The 23,444-nt window shown below is 44.8% G+C and overlaps 2 protein-coding genes across 3 annotated transcripts in view; one reads left to right on the forward strand and one right to left on the reverse strand.

Moving 5' to 3' along the window:
- mcu (mitochondrial calcium uniporter) overlaps positions 1–23,444 on the forward strand; it is an 84,447-nt gene that overhangs the window by 58,735 nt on the left and 2,268 nt on the right. For both annotated transcript variants that reach the window (XM_061039504.1, XM_061039503.1), the window contains exons 3-9: positions 13,781–13,844; positions 17,829–17,999; positions 18,395–18,499; positions 18,944–19,104; positions 20,553–20,756; positions 20,874–20,990; positions 21,178–23,444. The exon at positions 21,178–23,444 is cut by the window's right edge and continues 2,268 nt beyond it. In XM_061039504.1, coding sequence (XP_060895487.1) covers positions 13,781–13,844; positions 17,829–17,999; positions 18,395–18,499; positions 18,944–19,104; positions 20,553–20,756; positions 20,874–20,990; positions 21,178–21,258 — 903 coding nt within the window. In that variant the 3' untranslated portion in view covers positions 21,259–23,444. The remainder of the gene's footprint in view (positions 1–13,780; positions 13,845–17,828; positions 18,000–18,394; positions 18,500–18,943; positions 19,105–20,552; positions 20,757–20,873; positions 20,991–21,177) is intronic.
- The window catches only part of pla2g12b (phospholipase A2, group XIIB), a 51,335-nt gene that overhangs the window by 5,320 nt on the left and 22,571 nt on the right, over positions 1–23,444 (reverse strand). The window lies entirely within an intron of this gene.

A 23,444-nucleotide genomic window follows, 5' to 3' on the forward strand; every position in this document is an offset into this window, starting at 1 on the left:
AAATGAATCCCCTAACATTTTCATGATCGATGTATCCAGATACATTTTGATTTTCAAGCATGAATATCAAACACTTTTTGGTTCCAGCTGCTTAGATTGAAAGATTTGCTTCTTATTAATCTTGCAAGTGAAGAGTGTTTAGTTTTGAACGATGAGTTTAACAAGTGAAGCAATCTGAAATGTTGCTTTTGTCTCTGGTCAGTTTAAAGCTAGAGTCAGTAGTGATGATTGTTGCAGCTTTTAATCACTACATTCAAATTAGGCTCCTCCTCCTCCTCCATCTGCTCGGCTCATGGCCAAGCAACCACCTGCAGCATCAAGTTTCTATATGCACGAGTTTTGTGCGTTGCTTGATAGCAGGACTCAGGACTGTGTTTGTTGTAATGGAAAAGCCGATAATTTAGCAAGCTAGCACAAGCTAACCGCCGATGTTTGGCACCTGTCTGTCCGGTCCAGTGGCGCCGACCTGCTTGAGACCGAAACTCACCTGCTGAGCTACCCAAGGGGAAATTCAAGTGTATCGTACCAGAACTTGTCGTATCATGTCAACAGAAGGCAGGCCACGCCCCCCCCCTCCCCCCCCCCCCCCCCCCCCCCCCACAGTTGTTCTTGCAGTGAAAGCCGACCAAAGGTTCACCATTGTTTTGTAACGATCTTTACCCACTTGGCCTTTCATCTCACTACATTTTGCGTTCTTTGCTGTTAGGAGTGTCCACCATATCGGCCTGTTTGAACGGCATCCAGTCGTTGGATTGTTGCCACTCCTAATGTCACCTGTGTGCTCTCATTGGCTGAGGTAACACACCAGCTCCCCGCCCAGAAACGTCCCGAGTCAACCAAACCAAAACCTGAAAATCCAGTCAGAGGACTCTGCAGACACAGTCGCCACATGTAGGGAGACCATTACTCTTGTTTTAGTCCATATTTGATGGTTTTCTCCCTAAGAACGATAAGCAGCTTCATCAATTACCAAAACAGTTTTTATTTTCAGCCCTGCTTCTTTTGAGCACACCGGTGATGGTGGTGTGAAGACAGAGTAAGGGAGGGTGAAACAAAGTGAAGCGTGCTAACTCAGCACTATCGATTGGTGTGTGATGCATGTGATGTGGAGGGGGGGGGGGCCTGCAGGACCTCCACCTTCTCACACTCTTAACTCTTAATCAGGACTGCTGGGGACGGATCAGCAGTCATATCAGAGCAGAGCAGAGAGAGAGTGAGTGTGTGAGCTGAGAGGGAATTTATCCATTACTTCGATGCATCCATCATGATAAAAAAGAAGAATTGAAGACGGGGAAGGAGGAAAATAAATGGAGGAAAAAGAGAAGCTCCTTCATGATCATCCTGTCTGCTGCTGAAGGAGAGGGGCTGAGTGTCGTATGACCTTCACTGACTTTAACACTCACACAAGCTGCTCTTATGCCCAACCCCCCAAAAAAGAATTCAAGCAATTTATTGCACAGTCACAGCCAATTTTCTAAGATGAGAATAACATGAGGAGGGTCCTCTCTGGAGTTGTTTGCACACTTTCTTCGTCCGCTCAGCCGCAGCAGATGGTCGTTCACCACGAGCCGAGCGAGTCGAAGTTTTCTGCCTGTTAAAGAAAGAAAGGTCATACTCGCCAAATATCGCCTGCTGCTCGCTCACGGTGGATAAAAGTTTGGTCTCGATGTAGATCTGCTCTTTGTAGACAGCATCCTAACTTTTTTTTTTAGAGTTTGGCACCACATCGATATAAATTGATGGATTGATTGGATCCTCGCTCCCTGAGAATTTCGATGTGAGTTGTTTTTTTAACCCAGTTGAGCAGTCTCAAGTCAGCCTTTTGGAGGAGAAGGAACTGGAGGGTAACCCGCGCTGCAATACGATATGAAACAATACGACAAAAGACACGTTGTTCACAATAACGATAACATCACCACACAGCATTTCCACCATTATTTGTGTTTTAGATCATCACAATATCTGCTAAAGGTTTTAAAAAACGCCCCTAAAACCTCAAATAGCAGGATTACTTCTTCACTGCAGTTTGGATTCAGTCTGACCTCTCTTCTCGATTCATCCTGTCCGACATTACACACTGCTTTCTTTGTCTTCTTTTATCCTGCTGTTCTTCTTCAGCCGTGACGCAGCGACTCAAATTGCGAGGCACATTTGATTAGAGCGCAATTATTCTCTTAAAGCCCGGTGCAGTCTAGGCCTGTGAAGACTGTTTGGTCATGAGCCGGGGATCCAGCCGAAGATTTCTGCCTTTTAATAAGACAGTTTTTTTCTTACCACTGTAACTTTTGCTGCTTTGCTGAAGTGCTCATGATGGATAGACCAGATCTTTGTAACATAACAATGAGTAAGGTATTTTACCTGCTTCTTGTAAAGTGTCTCGAGATTACACTTGTTATGAGTTGACGCTATAAAAATAAAAATGTATTGTTTGATTGATTGATTGAATTATTTTATTGATTTCAAACGGCGATACATCGACTCGTTCACTATATCACCAAAGTCAGGATGATGATGATATATTGCCGTATCGATATTTTGTCCGACTTCCTGTCTTTTTCTTTCACAAATATCTTTCTTTTTGTTAGTTCGTTGACGTCCTTATGTCCAGGTGTAACGTGTTGTGTGTGTTGTTAGAATCACATACTTCTCGTGTTTTGATCAATGCTTCTGACTACAACACTGTTTGCATGAATGTAAAGCGTCTCGATTACTTTAAAGAGAGGCACTAACTAATTAAAACGTAGAAGAAGAAGAAGCTCCTTCATCGTATGTGCTGCAGAAGGTGACGGGCTGAGGATTGCGTGACCTGCACTGAAATGAACACTGACACAAGCAGCTAGTGCCATCTGGTGCATGAGCAGTCAAAGCGGGGGTCTTACTGCGCCTGCAGACTGACCCTGGCCTGCACACACACACACACACACACACACACACACACACACACTATGCATGCAAACACCCTCATGAATTTCTGCTCTGATCTCAAAAAGTGACCCGTTGAAGTGAAACTCAAAGCCGGATTGGACGTTTTCCAGGAGCGGATTTGTGCGGCACAATGGCCGACGTTAGCCGCCTTCTGAGCTCCGGCGTGAAAGCTTGCAGCACTGCTGATTAATAATGCGTGCAGCTCCAGTGTTGTTGGTCCCAGGGAGCGGTGGGAGGGCGATGGGTGGGGGGTGTCATAAAGGCGGATTCCTTCATAGCTGAGATCTGATCTCGCGGATTAGCAAGCCATGAGCTGGCATTAATTAATCAAAGCATGTCAAGGGGTCTGAAAGGCAATTCAGTGAAATGGAGTGAAATATTAAGCTGGAATTATTTATATCTTGCTGTAACTGCTGTGAGGTTTTTGATGTTTGAAATAGTCTAATCAGGGAAACGTTGTTTTCAATATCGACTCTACATTTCAGTGTGTGGGGGGGGGGGGGGTCAGATTGGAGCAGGCTTTCTGGGGTCTCTCTCTCTCTGCTCCACCAAGGTTTCCACTTCTCAGCGTGTGTGCAGAGATGACTTAATAATGTGGCGCTGAAGAACACGGCTGCAGATTTCATATCTGTTAATGGCTTTTTACAGGACGGAGAAACACAAGCGAAGGAAGGAAAATAAAAGGGCTGCGTTTTTATTTCATTACATAAGCTCGTCGGTGCTGAGGTGGAAAAAAAAAAAAAAATGACAGAGTGATTACAGTCACAGTGTACTCACATCCACTCTCTGCTGTTGCGTTTGCTGAGTGCTCGCCTTATCCAGGTGTTGTTTGTTGCTTTTGTCTGTATTTCTGAGGGGATGGAGATTGTGTGTGTGTGTGTGTGTGTGTGTGTGAGGGGGATTGTGAGCGGGCGCAGCTGAGCTTTTTTCAACTTGCTAACCACACGGGGTAAGGCTGCAAGGAGCTGAGTGTGCAGGAAGATGCCAACAGAGCAGAATATATATAGAGAGAAGGTGACATGCAGCACCTGTGAGACAGAAAACAGGGCATACATTGACCTTTAGATACAGAGTCAGCTGTGTGAAAGGGGAACTGATGGATATTTTTCCACCTTTTACAGCACTTTAAACATTTAATAAAAGCTGCTTTTTATTCATGCAAAGATGAATAACTCCTGAAAATAATCATCGGTATCTTGACTCAGAGGAATCATTTTTATGGTCTCAGTTCTGATTTAAATTATCAACACAGGAAGCCAGAAAAAAGGTGATGTGTTTGCAAATTTAAACCTCCATCATTCCTTTCCAATGTAGTAAAAAATAAAAGTTTGCATCTCCAGGAATACAAATAAAAATCTAAAAATCAGTGTTTCAATATAATGCAGTTGATAGCTAATTATTTCTTAGGGAAAATAACACACAAACTGCACATCGCTGGAAACGAGAGCGAGCAAGAGAGAGAGAGAGAGTTTTGAAACGGTCGCAGTCAGCATTTCTTAATGTGCACTAAAAGAGTAATAAAGCATCCGCAAAATAACACAGCGCAGACTCTCTCTCTGTGTTAATGAATCCACACACATCCATTCAGCAGCTGACGATGAAAGAGATGTGGTGTACTCTCAATTTAATACATCATAAACCCTCTTATTCCCCGGCTAACTGTCTACATGGCAGAGGTTGTTGTTGTTGCTGCTGAGTCAGCAGGATGTCACAGCTGATCGTCGGTGATGTGCTGTAAACTTTTTTTTGCAAAATAAGGGCAAATATAGCACAAATTATAACATCTCTGTACCTTTTTATTGTCCAAGAAGTCTGAGCTCCAGTTCTGATTTAAATTAAACATGTCAGCTCTCATCAGCAGGTGTTGTTGTCTCCGCTCACCATACCTGGCTTGTTAGCTTTCTCAGCGTTTGAGATGATTTATGAGTGGTCGTCCATGCATGAAAGTCAGGATTGATGTTGGCTTGCCGTGCAGAGAAGATAGCTGGTTGTTATAATGTCTTTAAAATAATGAGTTTTGGTGGCAAGCAGGTCAGCACCGCCGCCGCCGCCGCCACTGGACTGGACAGACGGGTGCCAAACATAGCTGGCTAATTTATCGGCGGTTTCCACAATCTCTCCGGTGTCTATATTAGGTTAAAGACACTCAAAGCACAATTTAATAAGCAGCTCTTTTGCCCGCTAATGCATTAAGCCATGGGAACTGACTGGCTAAGATGACTTGGCGTTTTGCCTTTACCCCCTCTAAACCTCTCCAGTGTCTCGCTCCTGTCCAAACATTGTCACTTCTCTCTAAAGACACGGCTGCAACCTCGAGGCTTTTTAAATGTCAGTCCTCAAACCAGAAGGGTCTGGTATTTATAAAACGCTCAGCGCGATGCTTTCACACACACACACACCCCGACCGTCCGTCCGTCCTGCAGACTTCACTCACATTGACCTCCCACTGACCCCACTCCAGGTTCCTCCTCCAGCCTGGCCTGTCACAGACACATAACGGAGCACTCCAGCTCTCCTTGACCCCCTACATTTATCAAACCATGGGGTCACTTTGAAATTGATCTGAGCTCCTGTGATTGTAAATCTCTCTTTAAGTTACGACGTAGCAGAGAGAGCACTCCTCGAGCACTCCGGGTGTTAAATTATAATGTAGATATGAGGGTGCAGTGATGAAAGTAGAGTGTATGCTCTCTTGACATGTGTGAGGTGTGTATTCATGAATGATTTCAGGAGTGACTTTGTATGACCACCCGGGTTATCGGCGGTGTAGCAGCGGTCCTGCAGGGCTGCACATTACCACATAGATGGATGCAGTCATTGTGTGGATAAATGGCAGAGGTTTTCACTCCCCCCCCCCCCCCCCCCGAAGGGCACCATGAAATGGGAATTATGTCAACGACATCATTCTTCAGCACTGGTGTCTGTTACACACACACACACACACACACACACTCATAGCCTCATTTTACCCCATTGTGTCGACACACAGTTCCCGCAGTGTGTCTGGAGATAAAAGGATGTGTTCAGAGGGAGAAGACTTTGGTAAACTGCTGAGTCATGTTGTGTTCGGATTCAGCCGTAGCAACGAGCTGAAGGAGCAGCAGTCCGCGTATTTCTTAATCCCAACCAGGGGTAGATTAGTAACCCAGAGTAATAACCTCAGGGGTCCTGAGGGATTATAGAGTAGCTCAACTAATTAGAAAATTATTTTATTTTACAATTTGACAGATGAATATACATCGAGATACCTTGGGGCAGACTTTTTGATCATGTCTATAAACCCCTCTATTTCAGCCCTGCTCAGAACAGGCTGTTTCTGTGTCTGTACCTTTAAATATGTAAATGAGCTGTGTCTGACCACGCCCCCCTCTCTGGAAGGTGCTTGGGTGTACTCTGTGCTTTCTCGCTCCATGTCCTATTGTTTACGGTGAGAAGGCAGACTCAGAGGGCAGAACAAACACCTAGCTGTGGGAGTGTCACCCACCTGGGGGAGGGGCTACTGCCCTTTGTGATGTCATGAAGGGAACATCTCCAAACGGCCTGTTTGAGCACACATTTTCTGAAAAGTGGAGCAGGGAAAAGACGGAGAGGATGGACTTTTCTCATCATTGGGGGGTTTGTAAACAGACTAGAGACACATGTTAGAGTTAGAGGAACATGGAGAAGAGGATTTTACAGAATATGTGACCTTTAAAGTTATGGATAAACAGTTCAAATGGATATGGATGCTTTAGGTAACCACTAAAATATTTCAAACACTTAAGAGTATGAACCTAAAGGTAAAGTGTAGAGAAAATACTTAGTTTAATAAACTGTTTGCAGAGTAAGGGAGTTATGCTTGAATTGTCTCAGCCTCTTCATGTCAACAATAACGTTTCATATGCATGAAAACATTACATCTTCCTAACGAGTAACCCACTTTATATTTAAAATGAAGCAGCAGCATTAGGTTTAAGCTCAGCTCAAATGAACCTCGAGTACGCTGACGTGGTGTTGATGAAGGGGTGCTTGAGTTCATCTGACAGGGCGGTGAGGCTGCACACATAAAGAGGGGTCAAGAATCACTGATGTGCTGCATGCACGCTGCACAGTGGATGTTTGTTTAGTCAAATAGAAAATCAGCATTATAGGACATCACACTCTGTCTTGTCACATGCAGAGATCTCTTAAATATAACCCATTTTCATCCAACCTCGCAGCAGCTCTCCTCTGCTGGGAAAGTTGATTAATCCACGCTTAAATAGAAGAGGCTTTATAACTCATGCACATTTCTTAAAAAAATGAGGGGCAAGAAGTGTTATTAAGAAGGGCATTAGATGGGTGAGGGATGAGGGAAACGTAGCACAGAGTGGAGGTATTGATACGAGGCAGAGCTGCAGCACTTTCACTCTGAGGTGTCGATTCCATCCTGCAGCTTTAATCACTTCAAATGTGCTTTTTTTTCTTTCTTTCTTTCTTCCCTGAAAACTGGAACATTAGTGTTAGATTTGTACACTTTGTATGCTGTTAAAGGATGATTAATTTTCACTGCAGATCAATAGCACACTATTTCCCCGTGTCATAGGAGAGCAGGACTCGATATGAAGCGGTGTGAGCCTGCAGCTCCAGGGCTTTTTTAATATTTCACTGAGTGTATTACATTTATGTCGTCTCCCGCAGCGTTTACTGTTTAATCTACTGGGTCTCTGCCTGCTGCAAGGAGTGATGAGTGTGTTTATTTTAATTGAAGGAAAAAAAAATGCACACATGAGCATGGTGTTATGAAATGCAGCTGGATGTTGAAGCGCAGTGCAGATGAGATTTGGAGCGGAGATCAAAACCAGCTCATCAGGATTCAGGAGTAAAGACGGAGAAGGAGGGAGGGAGGGAGGGAGGGGGAGTGAAGGCAGGGGCAACCCCCCTTTCTAGACGAGGGATTCCTTTACTGCAGTGATCAGCAGTCCACCCCCCCCCTCCTCCTCCTCCTCCTCCTCCTCCTCCTCCTTTCCCTCCCTGTCGATGCATCCTCCCTTTTTCTCTCCCTTCTCTCCTCTGTTTCCCTTCTTCCCCTTCTCTTCTCTTCTCTCTCTCTTTTCAGACACCATCCCCGCTACACCACACTCACACTATACCGACACGTTTCAGTGGGGCGGGGGGGGGGGGGGATTGTCTGCTGCAGGGTACAGTATATGCAGCACATGGTACTCGTGACTCTCACACTTTTTACTCCAGCCTTCATTTATCTCGATCGCTCCCTCGCTGCTCCTCCATTTATCCTCCATTCTTTCCCCCTCCTCTCCTCGTTCGCTCTCCATGCTCATCCATCCGTCCTCCATACCCGCGTCTTCCTCCCTCTCTCTCTCCCTCTCTCTTAGTCGCATGACATTGATTCCAAGGTTGCCGTGCTATTGACTGCTGCTTCGCTGTTAAATATTTCAGGCGGCGTTTCAGTGGCTGTGTGCCGAGGGAGAGGAGGGGAGAGGGAGGAGAGGGGAAAAGGGGGCGTGGGGGGGGGGGCTACACTCTGCAACTACCGCTGAAGAACAGGCTGGCCAACAGATGGATGAACAAACACACACACACACACACACATGCCACCTGCAAAAGGTACATCCACGCGTACATGTCACTCTGCAGATGGATCTACACACACACACACACGCACACACACACACACACACACACACACACACACGCCAGCGCCATATTTGCATATGTCTGTGATGCTGCCCTGTGTCGGGGTGTGTGGGTCGGTGCTGCTGCTGGTGGTGTTGGTGTTGTATCTCGGTGAAATCTTTCCTCCTGGCTTCAAGCAGCTGAAGTTTAATGAATGAGCCAAACAGTGCTGGATCGCTCTCTGCAGACTGTGCAGTTATTCCAGACCGGCCAAAAACGCCTTCTCAGCACGTCATCTGATCAGAAGACTAATCGCTGTTTGGGCTCTGCTTAAGAACCACGGGACAACAATCAGCATTTTCATTAGACACATAAACTCACATTTCACCGTGGTGGTGGCGGCGGCACGACAACACTCAGACTTCGATTAAGTTTTACAGTCTTGATGCTCAGACAAAAGGGGGATGTAGTCTCTGGTTTATAAAAGTGAAGTGCCTTCAAACTGCATTCTCTTTAATGCCCAGCAGGGGGCGACTGCACTGGTTCCAAAAGAGAGTCTGATTGCATTTAGAGTTTGAAGGACAAGATCCAGGCACTGCAGGCTGACAATCAGGATGGATATGTAGGCATGTGTGCGTCCACTCTGGGATCTGGATGTGGTCACTTCTGGGCGACGAGAACAAAACGACGACGGCCAAAAGTGAGGCATCAAAAGTTGAGTTCAAAAACCAAACAGGTGATGATGAGGTGACTGTTTACGTCTTTCAGTCTACGTTCAGGACCTTAGACTGTATAAAACATGGACGTCGTCTCAGTGATGTCTCCAAATGGTTTTTGACGCCCAACAATGGCGGTCCCCATATTGGAAAGGCTATCTATGTATAACTTCTGATCAATCTTAAAACAGGCTAAGATGTGGAATCGAGGCCCCGATTCTGCTCATTTTATGAGAAACACTTGGGCTTAATGAAACCAAACAAATGAGCTATAAAATAATGAACTCCCAGAACGGTGTGTACCAATAAAGAAATGTGTTATTGATACCAAATCTCCTTTTTGTTCCAGACTGTTAACACGTTTAATGCTGCTGTGAAATTTGCCTTTTCGGTATGGGGCCTTATGGGGATTCTTTGGCTTTTGGAGCCAGCGCCAAGAGGACACTTGAGGAACTGCAGTTCTTCACATTTCCTCACTGGCTTACTTTTCTCTTCACCAGAGGTTGACCACTTGTTCAGCATTCAGACTCAGGGAGTTCATGTGATATTTAACAACTTGGGGCCTGATTTACTAAAGGTCTGCGTGTCTTAAAACGTGTGAAAACTTGACACCACCAGCAAAAAACTGTACTATCTGATCTACTAACGGCGCGCAGTGAGGATTGCGTCTTTAATATGAGCAAAACAACACACATTGTCCATTTAGTACGTTTGACTTAATGAATATTCAATATGGGGCGTGTCTGCCCTAGCGTGCAAAATACTGGGAGGAGAAAATGCAAACAAGTTAAGTTAGTAGACGCATTGTGATTTATCCAGCCTGACAAAAACTGCGGTGATTATGAAGGTGTCTGAATTTAACACCTTTGAAAGGATACCTGATACCTCGGGCGGTGCTCACTTTACAGTCGATCACGTTGGTTAAAGTTTTGCATCGCTGCTGCATCGGGGACTCTTTCTTCTCCCAGATGTTTTTTTCTTCTTCTTTTATACTTTCCCACTCTTTCTTTCTGTTTGCAAATGTCAAAAATTAGAAGTGAGCGTACGTCGAGGTTTCCAGGTGTTCTTGTGTTCCCCCTCGGGAGTTGAGCAAGAAAGAAACATCAAAACATTGAACCCCGTGGTGAGGCCTCCCATCTGTGGAGCGTCATAATGGTGCAGTCAGTGTTGCATTGAATGCCTGAGGAGAATGTCTCAGAGGCAGCAGTTTAGATCCAGCTGAAAACGCAGCGGTTAGCACCTCATCGCTAATTAATGTCAATCCTCCACAATGCAGAGGGAGGGGAGCGGTGGGGGGGGGGAGCTGTCATCTGTTTGTGTAAATCAAAAACATTTAACCGGTCCAACATGGACTCTTCTTGCACAAGCCTCGGGCTCTCTTGAAGCCGGATCAGACAGCTGTGGGGGAGGTGATGGGCAGCTGCATTCTCTGATTGACAGCCGGGACATTTTAGTCAAGAGCGTTTGATTGATTGGGGTCTGTGTTTGCAAAATCGATACTGGGATAACAGGTCGCCCCCCTCTGCTGCAGGTCCAGTCCTCTCAGACAAAAAATATTTTCAGACTGGCAGAGTTTGTTCTGACCGGTTTAGCCGCCAGCTGCTGTTAAAGTCTTATTCTGATCGGATCCAGAACTCTAAAACCAGATCGAGTTATTCCCCAAAGTTTTCCTGCTGTGTCACCGGGCGCTCTCATGAGACACACGGTACAGGAAGTGATTACATTTTGATCTCTCTCTGTTGGTGTCTGTCTCTCAGACTTAGCCGTGATATCTGTTTTGCCGAGTATTGATCAAATCTGGCTCTAACTTCCAGACCTGCTTCTCTGCCTTCATCTTGCTCCTCTAAAGTTTCCGCCTGTCTCGCTTAGAAAGGTTATGTTGGATAGAGCACAAAAGCTTGTGTTCAGCTCAGTGCTACAAATCCAGACGGCGTCTGTCTGCAGTGACAGCGCGTGAAATACACACACAAACTGCTGCCGAACATCCTCTCCCTTCAGAAGTGTCAGTGTGAAGCCATAAAGCAGAATCTCTGCCGGTGTGGTTAGCCTCGGCGAGGGTCAGAGATACAGAGCGCTTAATCATAAATCTGATACCACAAAGAGTCGGCATCAGACTGAAAACCTGCTGACTGCTGAGTGACATGTGAGTCTGCTCTGTTTGAGTGAAGCTCCTGTGCCTACAGCTGAGGGAGGTTATGCAGAGGCCTGCAGGATTTTGAGATAAAGATGAAATGTGCATAACATTGTTTCACCACTAAATCAGCACCAATTGCTCGAAAAATGATAGCTTGCTTTGTCTTCATCTGACTGCATCAAATAATGTTAAAGCATGTCAGTGTGTGAGAAAGCATTGCTTGTTTAACTGAAATAGACAAGCAATGCTTTTACATAACACATAAAACAAAAGATAAATGTTCCTTTTGTGTTTCCATAATTACAGAGTTTTCTATAATTCATTCAGAGGATGCTTTTATCCAAAGTGAAAACACAATGAAAGGATCTAGAGAGGAGGAAACAACAACGTCTGGAAGTGCAAACACACAGCTTGAAGTCTGATTGGACACACAGGTGCTGACAGGAAGTGACCAGAGACAGAGCAATTTTATTTTAAATAATATATCCTCATCAACAACATAAACAGCTTCTCCTATCCTAAATATCATCATCATCATTAAGTTAGTAGGTGTTCATAAAGAGCTGGGTCTTTAGCGTTTCCTTAAAGGTGCAGAGGGACTCTGCAGATCATTTAGAGTTTGGTAGTTGGTTCCACCACCGGGGGGCGACAGAGGAGAAGAGTCTACCTAGAGACTTAGGACCCTGTAGTGAAGGTTGGATCAGACGCCTTTCACTGGCAGAGCGTAGTGGGCGGGAGGGAGTGTAGACCTGGAGGAGAGAGTTTTTTTAAGCGAGCAGCAGAGTTTTAAATTTGATGCGAGCAGTGACTCGGAGCCAGAGGAGGGAGATGAACAGCGGAGTGACATGTGCTGTTTTTTGGGAGGTTGAAGACGAGGCGCGCTGCTGCGATTTATTCAATATCAGATCACTCAAACATTCACTGCAAATGAGATGCTCATGTCAATCAAAAAGGGATCGCCCACATACTCTTTAGAAAACTACATCACACAGAAAAGCTAACTTAGTTTCCTAATAAACTACTTATAAATATTTACATTTCTGTGTCTGTGTAATGAAACTGATATTTCATATTTGCATTTTTTCTTCTATTTTAATCAAAATTTGCCCGAGGCTTTAATAAACCACAATGATCACAAACTCCCTGACTCCACGCTCGGCTTATTAAATATGATGATCAGTCAGCAGAGTGAACAGAGCGATGTCGGTGCTGCAGTGGAGGAACATTTTGTTTGTGCATAAGTCAAACTTAAATCAGGGAAAGCTCTTGTTTTGTTTGCAGCCCTCTGGCGCTCTTTTCTTTTTCCTTCTTGCCTCGTTATCCGATGTCTCATCCTCGCTCTCGTTCGCTCTTAAGTTGCGAGGAGATCCGACAGCCCCGTCTCCTGCCCTTTTTTAAGGCTGGGTGTAGCTGAAAACGTGACAAAGCTCTGTAATGCGGCGCATATGACCACGCCTACCTCGCTGGGGTAATGGTATACTGTAGCAGTGAGAGAGAGAGAGAGAGAGAAAAAAACGAGGGTTTCCCCAAGCTCTGCTCCTCTGTTCCTCCTTCCCCTCCTCCCTCGCTCGCTCGCTCCCTCCCTCCTTCTCTCTCTCTCCAGTCTGTGACACAAGTGCAGATTTCATACTGAACCACATTGTTGTAACTCGGGCTGAATTTGGCTGCCGCCTGTCTGTGTCTCCCACTGAGGTGTTTTCCCTCCTCGTGATGTTTTGTAGTTTGATGTGTGAGGCCGGCGTGTGTGTGTGTGTGTGTGTGTGTGTGTGTGTGTGTACGGTACGAGTGTGTGTTTCCATGCGTTGCCTCATTGTAGAGTATTTCCATGACCAGGAAGCTGTGCTCCCAGGGTGTGGCTGCAGTCTGCATGAAGAAAACATTTGTAGAAACTGGAACATTGGGAAGCCATCTTGTAATGTTATACTCTAAGACAGGGAGGGGCAACTTCGGTCCCAGCAAGGGGCCACATTCATTTAATTCTCACTGCCAGAGGGGTCAAGTTGTAGCATACAAAAACGATTACAGTCAATTATGTCTCAAATTTAACTCGACATATACCAGTGATCAAATATTATTATGGACATATTTCTGGTTTTCATGATTTCATGGCAGATTTTGTCATGTTTTCTTCATGTTTCCAATTAAATGATATGTCAAAATTGACCTGAGGGCCACGTTGAGGGTTGATGGGGCCGCCAGTTGCCCCTGCTCTAAGACTTTCAAATATACACTGTGACAAGAATATGACATAAAATAAAAAGTAGTTCAGTGTTGCTGAATGTCACTCATCTGCTTATTTTAACCTCCAGTTTACTAAACTAAAAGACACCTGAGTTGAGGTAACCTGTGAACAAGTGGAATAACCGCGTTCCCTCTCTCTCTCTCTCTCTCTCTCTCTCCTTGTGTGCAGGTTTGGAGGGGCGCCCCCTCATGGCACGGCCAGAGACTGTTGTGTACCTCCGCTGCTCCAGAGGGTAAGTTCCTCACCTCCCTTCTTCTCCTTCATTCACTTTATTCCTCTGACCAGATGAGCCGTATCCGGGGGTTTCCCTCCTTTAAAGAAAAAAAAACCCCTGCCTGCTTTCAGCCTCTGTTCCCCGGCACCGAGACTAATGAGTTCTGCACCTAAAGGAATTCAGCATTGATCAGACGGCGGAGGCTCATTTTGGAGTAAACAGCCAAGCAGTCATTAATATGGAATCTGTCCTGGACTAGCATCTGCGTGTGTGTGAGTGTGTGAGTGTGTGTGAGTGTGTGTGTGAGTGTGTGAGTGTGTGAGTGTGAGTGCCGGAGAGATTTAGAGCGTGAACAGAGGGGAGGCTGAGAGGAGCGGGCAGCAACATGATGATTTGATTTTTAAAATGAGCTTCATGAAGCAGCAGGACAGAGTCCAGATAAAACATGATCCTAACACTTTGAGCATTAGCATTGATCCCTCTTGAACTTTTCCACACTTCGTCGTGGTTCTACCATTAAAAATGATATTGGAATATCAGGGTTGTGTGTAATCGGCCAACACAGAAAAAAGTCCGTAGTTTTGAAGTGCAGGGGATGAACACATGAAGCTTTGAGTGCTTCGCTGCGATCCAGTGTAGTATTTGCTTTATGGTTAAATTTTGCATCCAGCACATGTTTGGTTTTTTGAACTTCTCATGTTCGATAATAAAACATCAAAAAATCCCCAAAAATCTATTTCTATTCCTGGTTTTTAGCACCCTGAAATCTCGATTGAGTACTTACAGATTGCCGGTTCAAGGCGGGATATTTACACCCCTGTTAAGTCTCGTTTGGCGGCAGAATGGAGGGGCGGAGTCATTCCATGCCTGATAGGCCACCGGAGCGCTGTGTATGTACGAGAAGCTCCCGCTGCATATTCACACGCTGCGCCTCTCACGCTTCAGCAAAGCCATAATTGGTAAACCGTTAATGGACTTGAGCTTTTATATATAGATTTTCTCGTCTTCTGATTCCTCAAAGCGCTTTCACACCGCAGGTCACACCTTCACATTCACACACTGATGGTAGAGGCTGCTGAGTGAAGAGTCCATCAGTATTAACTCATCCATTCACACACATTCATACACAGCTGCCTAAGCAGCAGGAGCAACTTGGGGTTAAGTGTCTTTCCCGAGGACACATCGACATCGGACATGTCGCTGCAGGAGCTGTGGAGAGACGACCGACTTGACCGTTGAGCCACAGCCGCCCCGTAGTGCGATGTCACAGAGACGTGATAATAACATGTATGTCTTTATTTATAAATCCGTTATTGGACGTACACCATCTTATATAACATCTCTGCTGAACTGGACCATCGGCCCCCCTACCACACTCGCTCTACTGACCCTCTATAGCTCCAAGTCCCGCGGGTTTACTCTGAACTTGGAAAATTTGCTTTTCGCTTTTTAGCTCCAAAAATGTGGAACAATTTACAACACTGTCTCAACATTGACACTCTTGTTTCTCTTGGGCAGATTAAGGAAATGATCTCAAACCACTTCACCACGGTGTGTAATTGTTTGTAATGAGAATTATCCTGACCTGTCTTTATTGTTTTCTGTATCTCGACATCACTGTAAATGAGGGAAACCTAAATGATTTTCGAGGCTTAAATAAAGGTTTGAAATGAAATGTAAAATCTCACACAGGGGGAAGCCAACATTACACAGCGAGTACAAAGGTTGTCATGACAGCGGATGTTGCGTTATTATTATAGTCGTTGTCTCAGTGACGTCATGCATTCGTTTCTAGAGAGGCATATTGGAAAGGGAATAACTTTGACTCAATCTACTGTAGTAACAGGCAAAGAGGTGGAATTTAAGCACCCTGACAAACGGCCTCATCGTGTCACTCAAATCAGCCGTGCCTGTGATTTGGCAAATGCTTGCCTAAATCTGTCTTAATATACATAATCAAGACAGATGAGTTAAAGAAATGCACAAGCTTTATAGTGTGTATGAATAAAGACATACTTTTTTTTAGCTTAGTTTGTTTCTGCTGTAAAAATTGGCATTTTAACATAAGTTATAATGGAGCGCCTCAAGTGGACACTCCAGGAACTACACTTTGTGTATTTCTGCACTTGCTTCATTTTAAAATTCTGAAGGTTTCCTCTGTACTCGTCTGCGATGACAGGATAGTTGGAACAAAGGGAGCACCTGCAGGGGGGGAGAGAAGCTGATCATTTGGGGAAGGTGTCAATGATGGAGATTGTGTTGAAGTAGAACGTCTGCACCGCTGCGTCTCTGAGCTCGGACACGAGGAGCATCTTGAACCGGAGCCCGGCCGGTGCGGCGTACGCCAGCCGATGATCCTTCATTTCTTTCTTGGTTTCGAGCCCAAGCAGAGAGATCTGCTGATTCACTGCAGCGCTCCTGAGCATGGAGGGGTTTTTTGGGTGCAGCTTGGAATCACCTCGGCCGCGGGCCCCCTGCAGTCCTCTGTGTCATCATGGGGGGCCACTCAGTGTGATAACAGTATACGCTCTGTTGGCTCATTAAAACCAGGAGAGCTGGGTTATGTTATTAGTGTGCAAGAAAAACTGCACAAAGTGCCACTTTGCAGAAGCAGGGGGCTCAGCTGTTTGCTGCAGAAATGACAATTCTCCAAATGGTTCATAACAGACGGAGAGCACAGCAAACACTGACACACACTACATCACCCTGAAGTGTGTTGGCAGGGCGCACTGCAGGTGCAACTATTCAGTCAGTTCTTCTCCTTTGCTGCTTTGAAGGACACACAGAGAATGAAGTTCTTTCTGATTGTCAGTCTAACCACGCAGCTTCATTTAGTGGTGTGTTCAGGCGCTCTGAGTGAATGAGAAAACATCAATAGTTGGCATCAACAAATCAGCATTACAGTTCTGTGAGGTAAAGGTTAGCAGTGTTATCGTGCATTGATTTTTTTTAAAGGCCTGACAGTCAAAGAAGAAGGAATGCTTTGGCAAAACAACAGTCCACATATTTCAGCTTGTGCATATTTTTTTTCTCGCCTGCGTGTGAGTCTTCTGAAGACAGGTATTCAGTCAGAGGCTGAAAAATAGAAAATAGGTTTCTGGAGGTGTAATCTGATGTAATAAAGACATCATTCTTGTTGTAACAGTGAGATTCCATCATGTTGCTCACATATTCTCCTCATGTTTACCTTTCATGTCGTCAGTCTGTGAAATCTAAAGAGAAGTTTTGCATGATTAGCAGATCAAAAAAACTCCTAATTTATCTGACACTGACGTCAGTAAAAAAAAACAGTTTCAGCCTCCGCCTGAAACGCTTCGTTCCAGCTGCTCCCCCCCTCCCTACGTGCCCACTTTCTTCTGATTGGCCAGCTCTCTGGAAGCCTTCAGGGGGGCAGAACGCTGCAGGGCTGCCAGGGGGAGGGCTGCTCTCCAGTGCTGGGAGAAGAGAGTCTATGTAAAGAAGTTTCACCGGCTTATGTCGAGGCTTGAAGACGTCTGGTGAAATTCTGTGTTTCATATCGGTGAACTAACACATGATTTACAGAACAAGCCGTTTAGCGCCCCCTGCAGACTCATCCTGGGATTACTCCATCATACATTTACCTCATCCCTCTCCTTAATATTTCAATTAGCTGTGGATAAAGTAAGCCATCTGATGCTCCTTACTTTTTATATTTTTATTTCAATTTATTTCATTTGAATTATTTTTATTTGAACATATTTTCAGAATTAATAATTTCAATGATTTTTTAAATTTTCTATTTGAATGTTTCTTTTCTTTCCTCTGTTATGATGCGTTTGATGTCTTGTGTGCAGCACTTTGAATCGCCTTGTTGTTGAAATGTGAGACATAAATAAACTTGCCTCACTCCCTCTAATTAAATGATCAGATGGAGCAGCTTGTTTCCATGCTTCATTAAACAGCTTCGGTTGTCATCCTGTGTGATATTTGTCTCACTGTCACTTTCTTTCTTTGTGTGTCCCCCCCCCCTCCCCCTTCCAGAGGTGACGGTGGTGTATCAGAACGGACTGCCGGTGATCTCAGTCAGTTTGCCGTCCAGGCGAGAGCGCTGTCAGTTCACCCTCAAGCCTCTCAGCGACAGCGTGGGAGTCTTCCTGCAACAGCTCCAGGCAGAGGACCGAGGCATCGACCGGGTTGCTATCTACTCCACAAGTATGTTCAACAGAAGCACAAGAATACTGTACACATGCACTGTACAAACACCCTCCCTTGTACCCCTGGCAGGTTGTACATATACCATCCTCACATGCTTCAGAAGCTGCAAAGTGTTTCCCTCTGTAATGTCTTTGCATCACAGTTTTAATACAGCCTGCCTGCACCGTGAAATGATGTGCAGCCTCACTCTTCTAAGAGGGTTTCATTATACAGGAACAACTGGTGCTTAGAAATCTGACTCTTACTGTTTAAGTGCATCTGCTTTTTACCTCTCATGATAATGAGACGGCAACAAGCCTGATTATCTGAAGACGTCAAGGGGTTGTTTTGAAGTGTTTTCCCAATCTCTCTTACCGGTTGTCTCTCTCTCTCTCTCTCTCTCTCTCGTGCAGATGGAGCGAGGGTTGCCTCCTCCACAGGCATCGACATCCTGCTGCTGGAGGATTTCAAGCTCGTCATCAACGACACCACGCACCTCGTGCAGCCGCCCAGGAGAGGTGAGCTGAGCTGCTGGGCTCTGAGCTACAAATAGGAGAAAAGTCAATTAACATTTATTTATAAAGCACATTTAAAAACAGCAGCAGCTGACCAAAGTGCTGTACAATGCATCAAAGAAACAGTTTACAGTTTATTACAAAATATATATATATATATATATATATATATATTATTATTATTTTTATTTGGCTATGTTTAATTTTAATATTTTATTGTTGGCATTCATTGTGGACAGCAAAGAAAGAATTTCATTGTACAGAGAAACATGTTTCCTACTGTGCACATGACAATAAACATTTTGAATCTTTGAATCTTGAATATACAAAAAACAAAATATCAAAATAAGTCTTTAGAACGAGTGGATCCTGTTAAAGTCTGTCTTTGTTTATCTGTTATTCTTTGTGTGTGTGTGTGTGTGTGTGTGTGTGTGTGTGTGTGTTCAGAGATGCTGCCTCACGAGGAAGCAGAGAGGCTGAATGATGTCAAGTTTCTGGTGCAGCAGCTCTACACGACCCTGCGCATCGACGAGCACCAACTCGCCAAAGAACGCGAGCTGATTGCACGACTCGAGGACCTCAACACTCAACTCGAACCCCTGGAGAAGGTCTGAACTGAGTTATATTTGTTTGTTTTTTTATCCTGCCAAATGTAGAAAAAAGAAAGATGCTTGTATAACTCCCACGCTCGATAGTTGGAATGGTTGAACTGTAGCAATGACTAAAATGAAACACACAGATTTAGCAGTCCTCGATTTTATTGTTGCCCATTAAAAAAACATTTAGCTATATTTAACTGGGTTAGCACTTTCAGTTTGAGCATCTTAAGCCTTAAAAAAACGACTGTTTGTAATTCTTTCTGTGAGGTTCATCCACTGATCATATTCCGGAAAGTCTTTGGAGATTTCAGGGCATGACCCCCCAGTTGCTTGTTCACACATTTACCTCAGAGGGAGAGACTTTCCTTGCAGGACGGGAGGGAGGGGCGGGGGGACACAGAGTCTGATCCAACCTTCACAACAGGGTCCTAAGTCTCTGACTAGACTCTTCTCCTCTGTCGCCCCCCGGTGGTGGAATGAACTTCCAAACTCCATGTGATCTGCAGAGTCCCTCTGCACCTTTAAGAAAAAGCTAAAGACCCAGCTCTTTCATGAATACCTACTAACTTAATGATGATGGCCTCCATATTATTGATGATGATGATGGTAATGACGATGGTTTTTGTTTGATAACGACGACTTCTTTCGACTGGTTTCTATAGCAGACGCTTTTATCCAAAGCGACGTACATCAGAGAGTAAGAACAACACAATCAAGGATCTAGAAAAAAGGGAACAATGTCAGTAAGAGCAAACGATCAGCTTTGAGTCTGATTGGACACACAGGTGCTGACAGGAAGTGACCAGAGGCAAAGCACAACATTGAGGGCAGTTCTTGAGAGCTCTAATCAGTATAGAAACCATCTTATAAGTCGTCGTTATCAAACAAAAACCATCGTCACAACCATCATCATCATCAATAATATGGAGACCATCATCATTAAGTTAGTAGGTATTCATGAAAGAGCTGGGTCTTTAGCTTTTTCTTAAAGGTGCAGAAAAAGCTAAAGACCCAGCTCTTTCATGAGCTTTTATAGCGCTTTTGTAGTCTTCTGAATTGCCCTCAGTCTTTATCAGTCAACAACGCTCTGAGGATAACATCCCAGCTGTTTCTTTTGCTCTGGAAATCAATGAAGTAATAACCTGCCTCTGTGCATGTTTGCTTCTTCTGTTTGTGAACAAGAGCTCAGACAAAACAATGAATCAATAAATGGATCTCCCATTAAGTACCAGTTATATTTCCTGTTTGAACAGTGAGGATTTGCATCTTTTCATTCGTCTTTAAAAGGTTTTGAACGAGTGATCAGACAAAAGAAGATCTGCAGAAATTGAGCTTGTTTTGTCCTCCTAGAAGAATAAAAAAAATGGATTAATTATTCAATTAACCAGCAGGTGAAGCGATAAGAATGAATCTTTAATTGTTCTGACTAACTGAGTTTTCTCCTCCGACGTCTGCAGGTGAAGAAGGAGTTGAGTAGGAGGGCGGAGCGGCGCACCGCCACTCTATTGTGGACCGGCATGGCGTTCATGGCCACCCAATTTGGCGTCCTGGCCCGGCTCACCTGGTGGGAGTACTCCTGGGACATCATGGAGCCCGTCACCTACTTTATCACTTACGGCTCAGCCATGACCATGTTCGCCTACTACGTGCTTACGCGCCAGGTAAGAGAGGTCACAGTCACTTCATCTCATCTAACTTTTACACTTCACACATTTTTAAGGGAACAAAAAAAAAGCCAAATCCTGATTGTGGTTGTGTTTTTTCTCCGTCACCTGCAGGAGTATGTTTACCCCGACGTTCATGACAGGCAGTATCTGCTCTTCCTCCACAAGTGGATGAGAAGGACACGCTTCGACGTCGAGAAGTACAACAGTCTGAAGGATGAAATTGCAGAGGTACGGTGAAATCTGGATGTTATGTAACTTGAAAACGAGCACTCTGAGGTTTCACACATTTTACAGTTTAATAAACGGATTTGTAACGTAGACCTACTTTCGCTCTGTTCCCTCTAATATGATATTATTTCCTCCTCTCCTTTCCTCCCCTCCTCCCTCTCTCTCTCCTAATCTGAAAACTGTCCAGGTGGAGTTGGCTCTGAAGCGTCTCCGGGACCCGCTCCTGCTCCACCTCCCAGTTAAGCGGCTCACCGACAGTAAACAGTGACCTCCTCCTCCTCCTCCACTCTCGGCTCCTACGACTCCCTCCTCCTCCCTCTCGACGCCCGACACCCTTCTTCTTCCTCTCCTTTCACCCCCAAGCAATTTCCTCAAATCCCTCCTTTCCTAATCCCTCCTGCAACCCCATATTCCCATCCCCCCTTTTTCTCGACTGTGGGAGTTAGTTTTTTTTTTCTTTCTTTTATTTTTCCTTTTTTTTTCTTTTCCTGACTGAAAAACTCCAGTTGGAATTGAAACGGCTTCAAAGACGACGCAGAACAATGGTGAGGATACTTAAAAAAGGAACTGTACAACTCTCACAGATGGGAGGGTGATGAACGGGACGATGATGATGATGATGATGATGATGGAATCAAAGTGGGCTGTGTGGATACTCCTCATGTCTCCGGACGGAGGGGATGGCAAACAGGAATTATCACTCGTCTTAGACACTCCAGAATAGAGGACACACAGGGGGGGGGGGGGCGGTTACTGTTGAGTGTGTGTGTGAGGAACTTTTAAGGGGCATGCTGGGACACCGACCCCGGGCCACTCAGCGGGTCGTCACACACAGCAAAGCCCTGCTTCCTCTTGCAGTCAAACTGTCCACACACACACACACACACCTGCTGTACTCTTGGTCGGGGCGGTGGGGGGAGGGGGGGGGCGGGGCTCTATATCATTATGCTAAAGTTTACAAGGAAGTCCTGACTGCAGTCGCACCCTCAGGAGGAACCTTCATCTTCCTGTGGCTGGACTGTGCTTGCCTCCCTCAACCCTTAGGCCACGCCTCCTCCAGGTGACGGACAGCTGTCCCTCCCAGTGTGACCTTTTTGTCAGGAGCCTGTCCCGGACTCGCAGGATGTAAGGCGATGGGCGACGCCTCGTTTCCTCTTCCTGTTGATGTCCCCCTCAGCGGCCTGCCCCGGTCTGTCTGCGCAATTCTGAGAGTACTACCGACAACAACATCACTGTGTGTTCTTTTATTCCAAAAAAATATTTTGGCACTTTTTATTTTGAAAGCCATAGTATATTTGTTATGAGAAGAATATAAATATATATATATATGTATACAATCAAATAAACAGATGACCAGAGGCTAGTTTTTCTCTCAGTGGGGGGAGGAACTCTCTTAACAGACATCCTCATCCACATCCTCTAAAAATCGCCTTGAATGAAGGACCCGTCTGACGCCATCTTTTTCCACAACACTCAAGAGCTTCACATTAAAACCAGTCAGCACCTTTCACTAACTTCCATCGGTTTGCATCGGTGACTGATCGGGAAAATCTGTGCAGACACAGATACCGATGTTTAAAATGACAACTTCGCTGACCGCTGATTCCTATCCCGATACTTCTTCAGATTTTTTTTCACTTCTGGTTTTCAAAATAAATGCGGGATTTGAATTGTTTTTTTAAATAGTTATCTCATCTTTAAATGTCTCTGGACAATGTCTGACAAACTGCATGATCTCTCAGAGACGTTTTAAGCACTGAGAACATTTTCCTTCATGTTTGACTTTGAAAAAAAAACAAGTCAGAGTTTGTCCAACAGGCAGGATTATAAAACACCTTCTCTGTATCTGCAGGGAGGTGAGCTCGCTTTAATTTCGGCTTCTGACATCAGCTCTTGCAACGTTATTGAAGTCTGTCAAACCAGGCGGATATCGACATTTTTAGCGACCCGGCTGAAGCCACGTCTGGTTGATTAAAGCTTTAAATAGAAGTGATTGCTCTCGGCTGATCACATGCTTTCTCTAATGTCAGGAACCCAAACATCTCTGCAGACAAAATCGACTCAGACAAACGTACAGGCGTGTTAAATGTCAAACATACCGAAGGAGAGTCTGACTAAATGTCTCGCCCCCTTTGACTTGCTCATATAAACTTATTTTCTTTCCTGGGAGAAGTAAAACTAATAATTTCATAATTTGACTTCTAGCTTCTGCAGCATGTGACATCATCGGATTATTTAAAATATAATTCTCCCTCATGAATCTTAAACATAACAACGTTTACATCTAACAAATGCATCTTAGCGTCATTCATCATCGTGAAATAAAGCCTGAGATTTCTCCCCCCACTTGCTGTATTGCCCCCCCCCCTGCTCCCCTGATGGCAGCGCAGGGTAGACTGCATGCTGTGGTATGCCCTCAGTAGAAAAATCTGTGAATGTGTAGGAGCATTAATG

The sequence above is a fragment of the Labrus mixtus genome, chromosome 6, assembly GCF_963584025.1.
Source record: "Labrus mixtus chromosome 6, fLabMix1.1, whole genome shotgun sequence".
Classification (NCBI taxonomy): domain Eukaryota; kingdom Metazoa; phylum Chordata; class Actinopteri; order Labriformes; family Labridae; genus Labrus; species Labrus mixtus.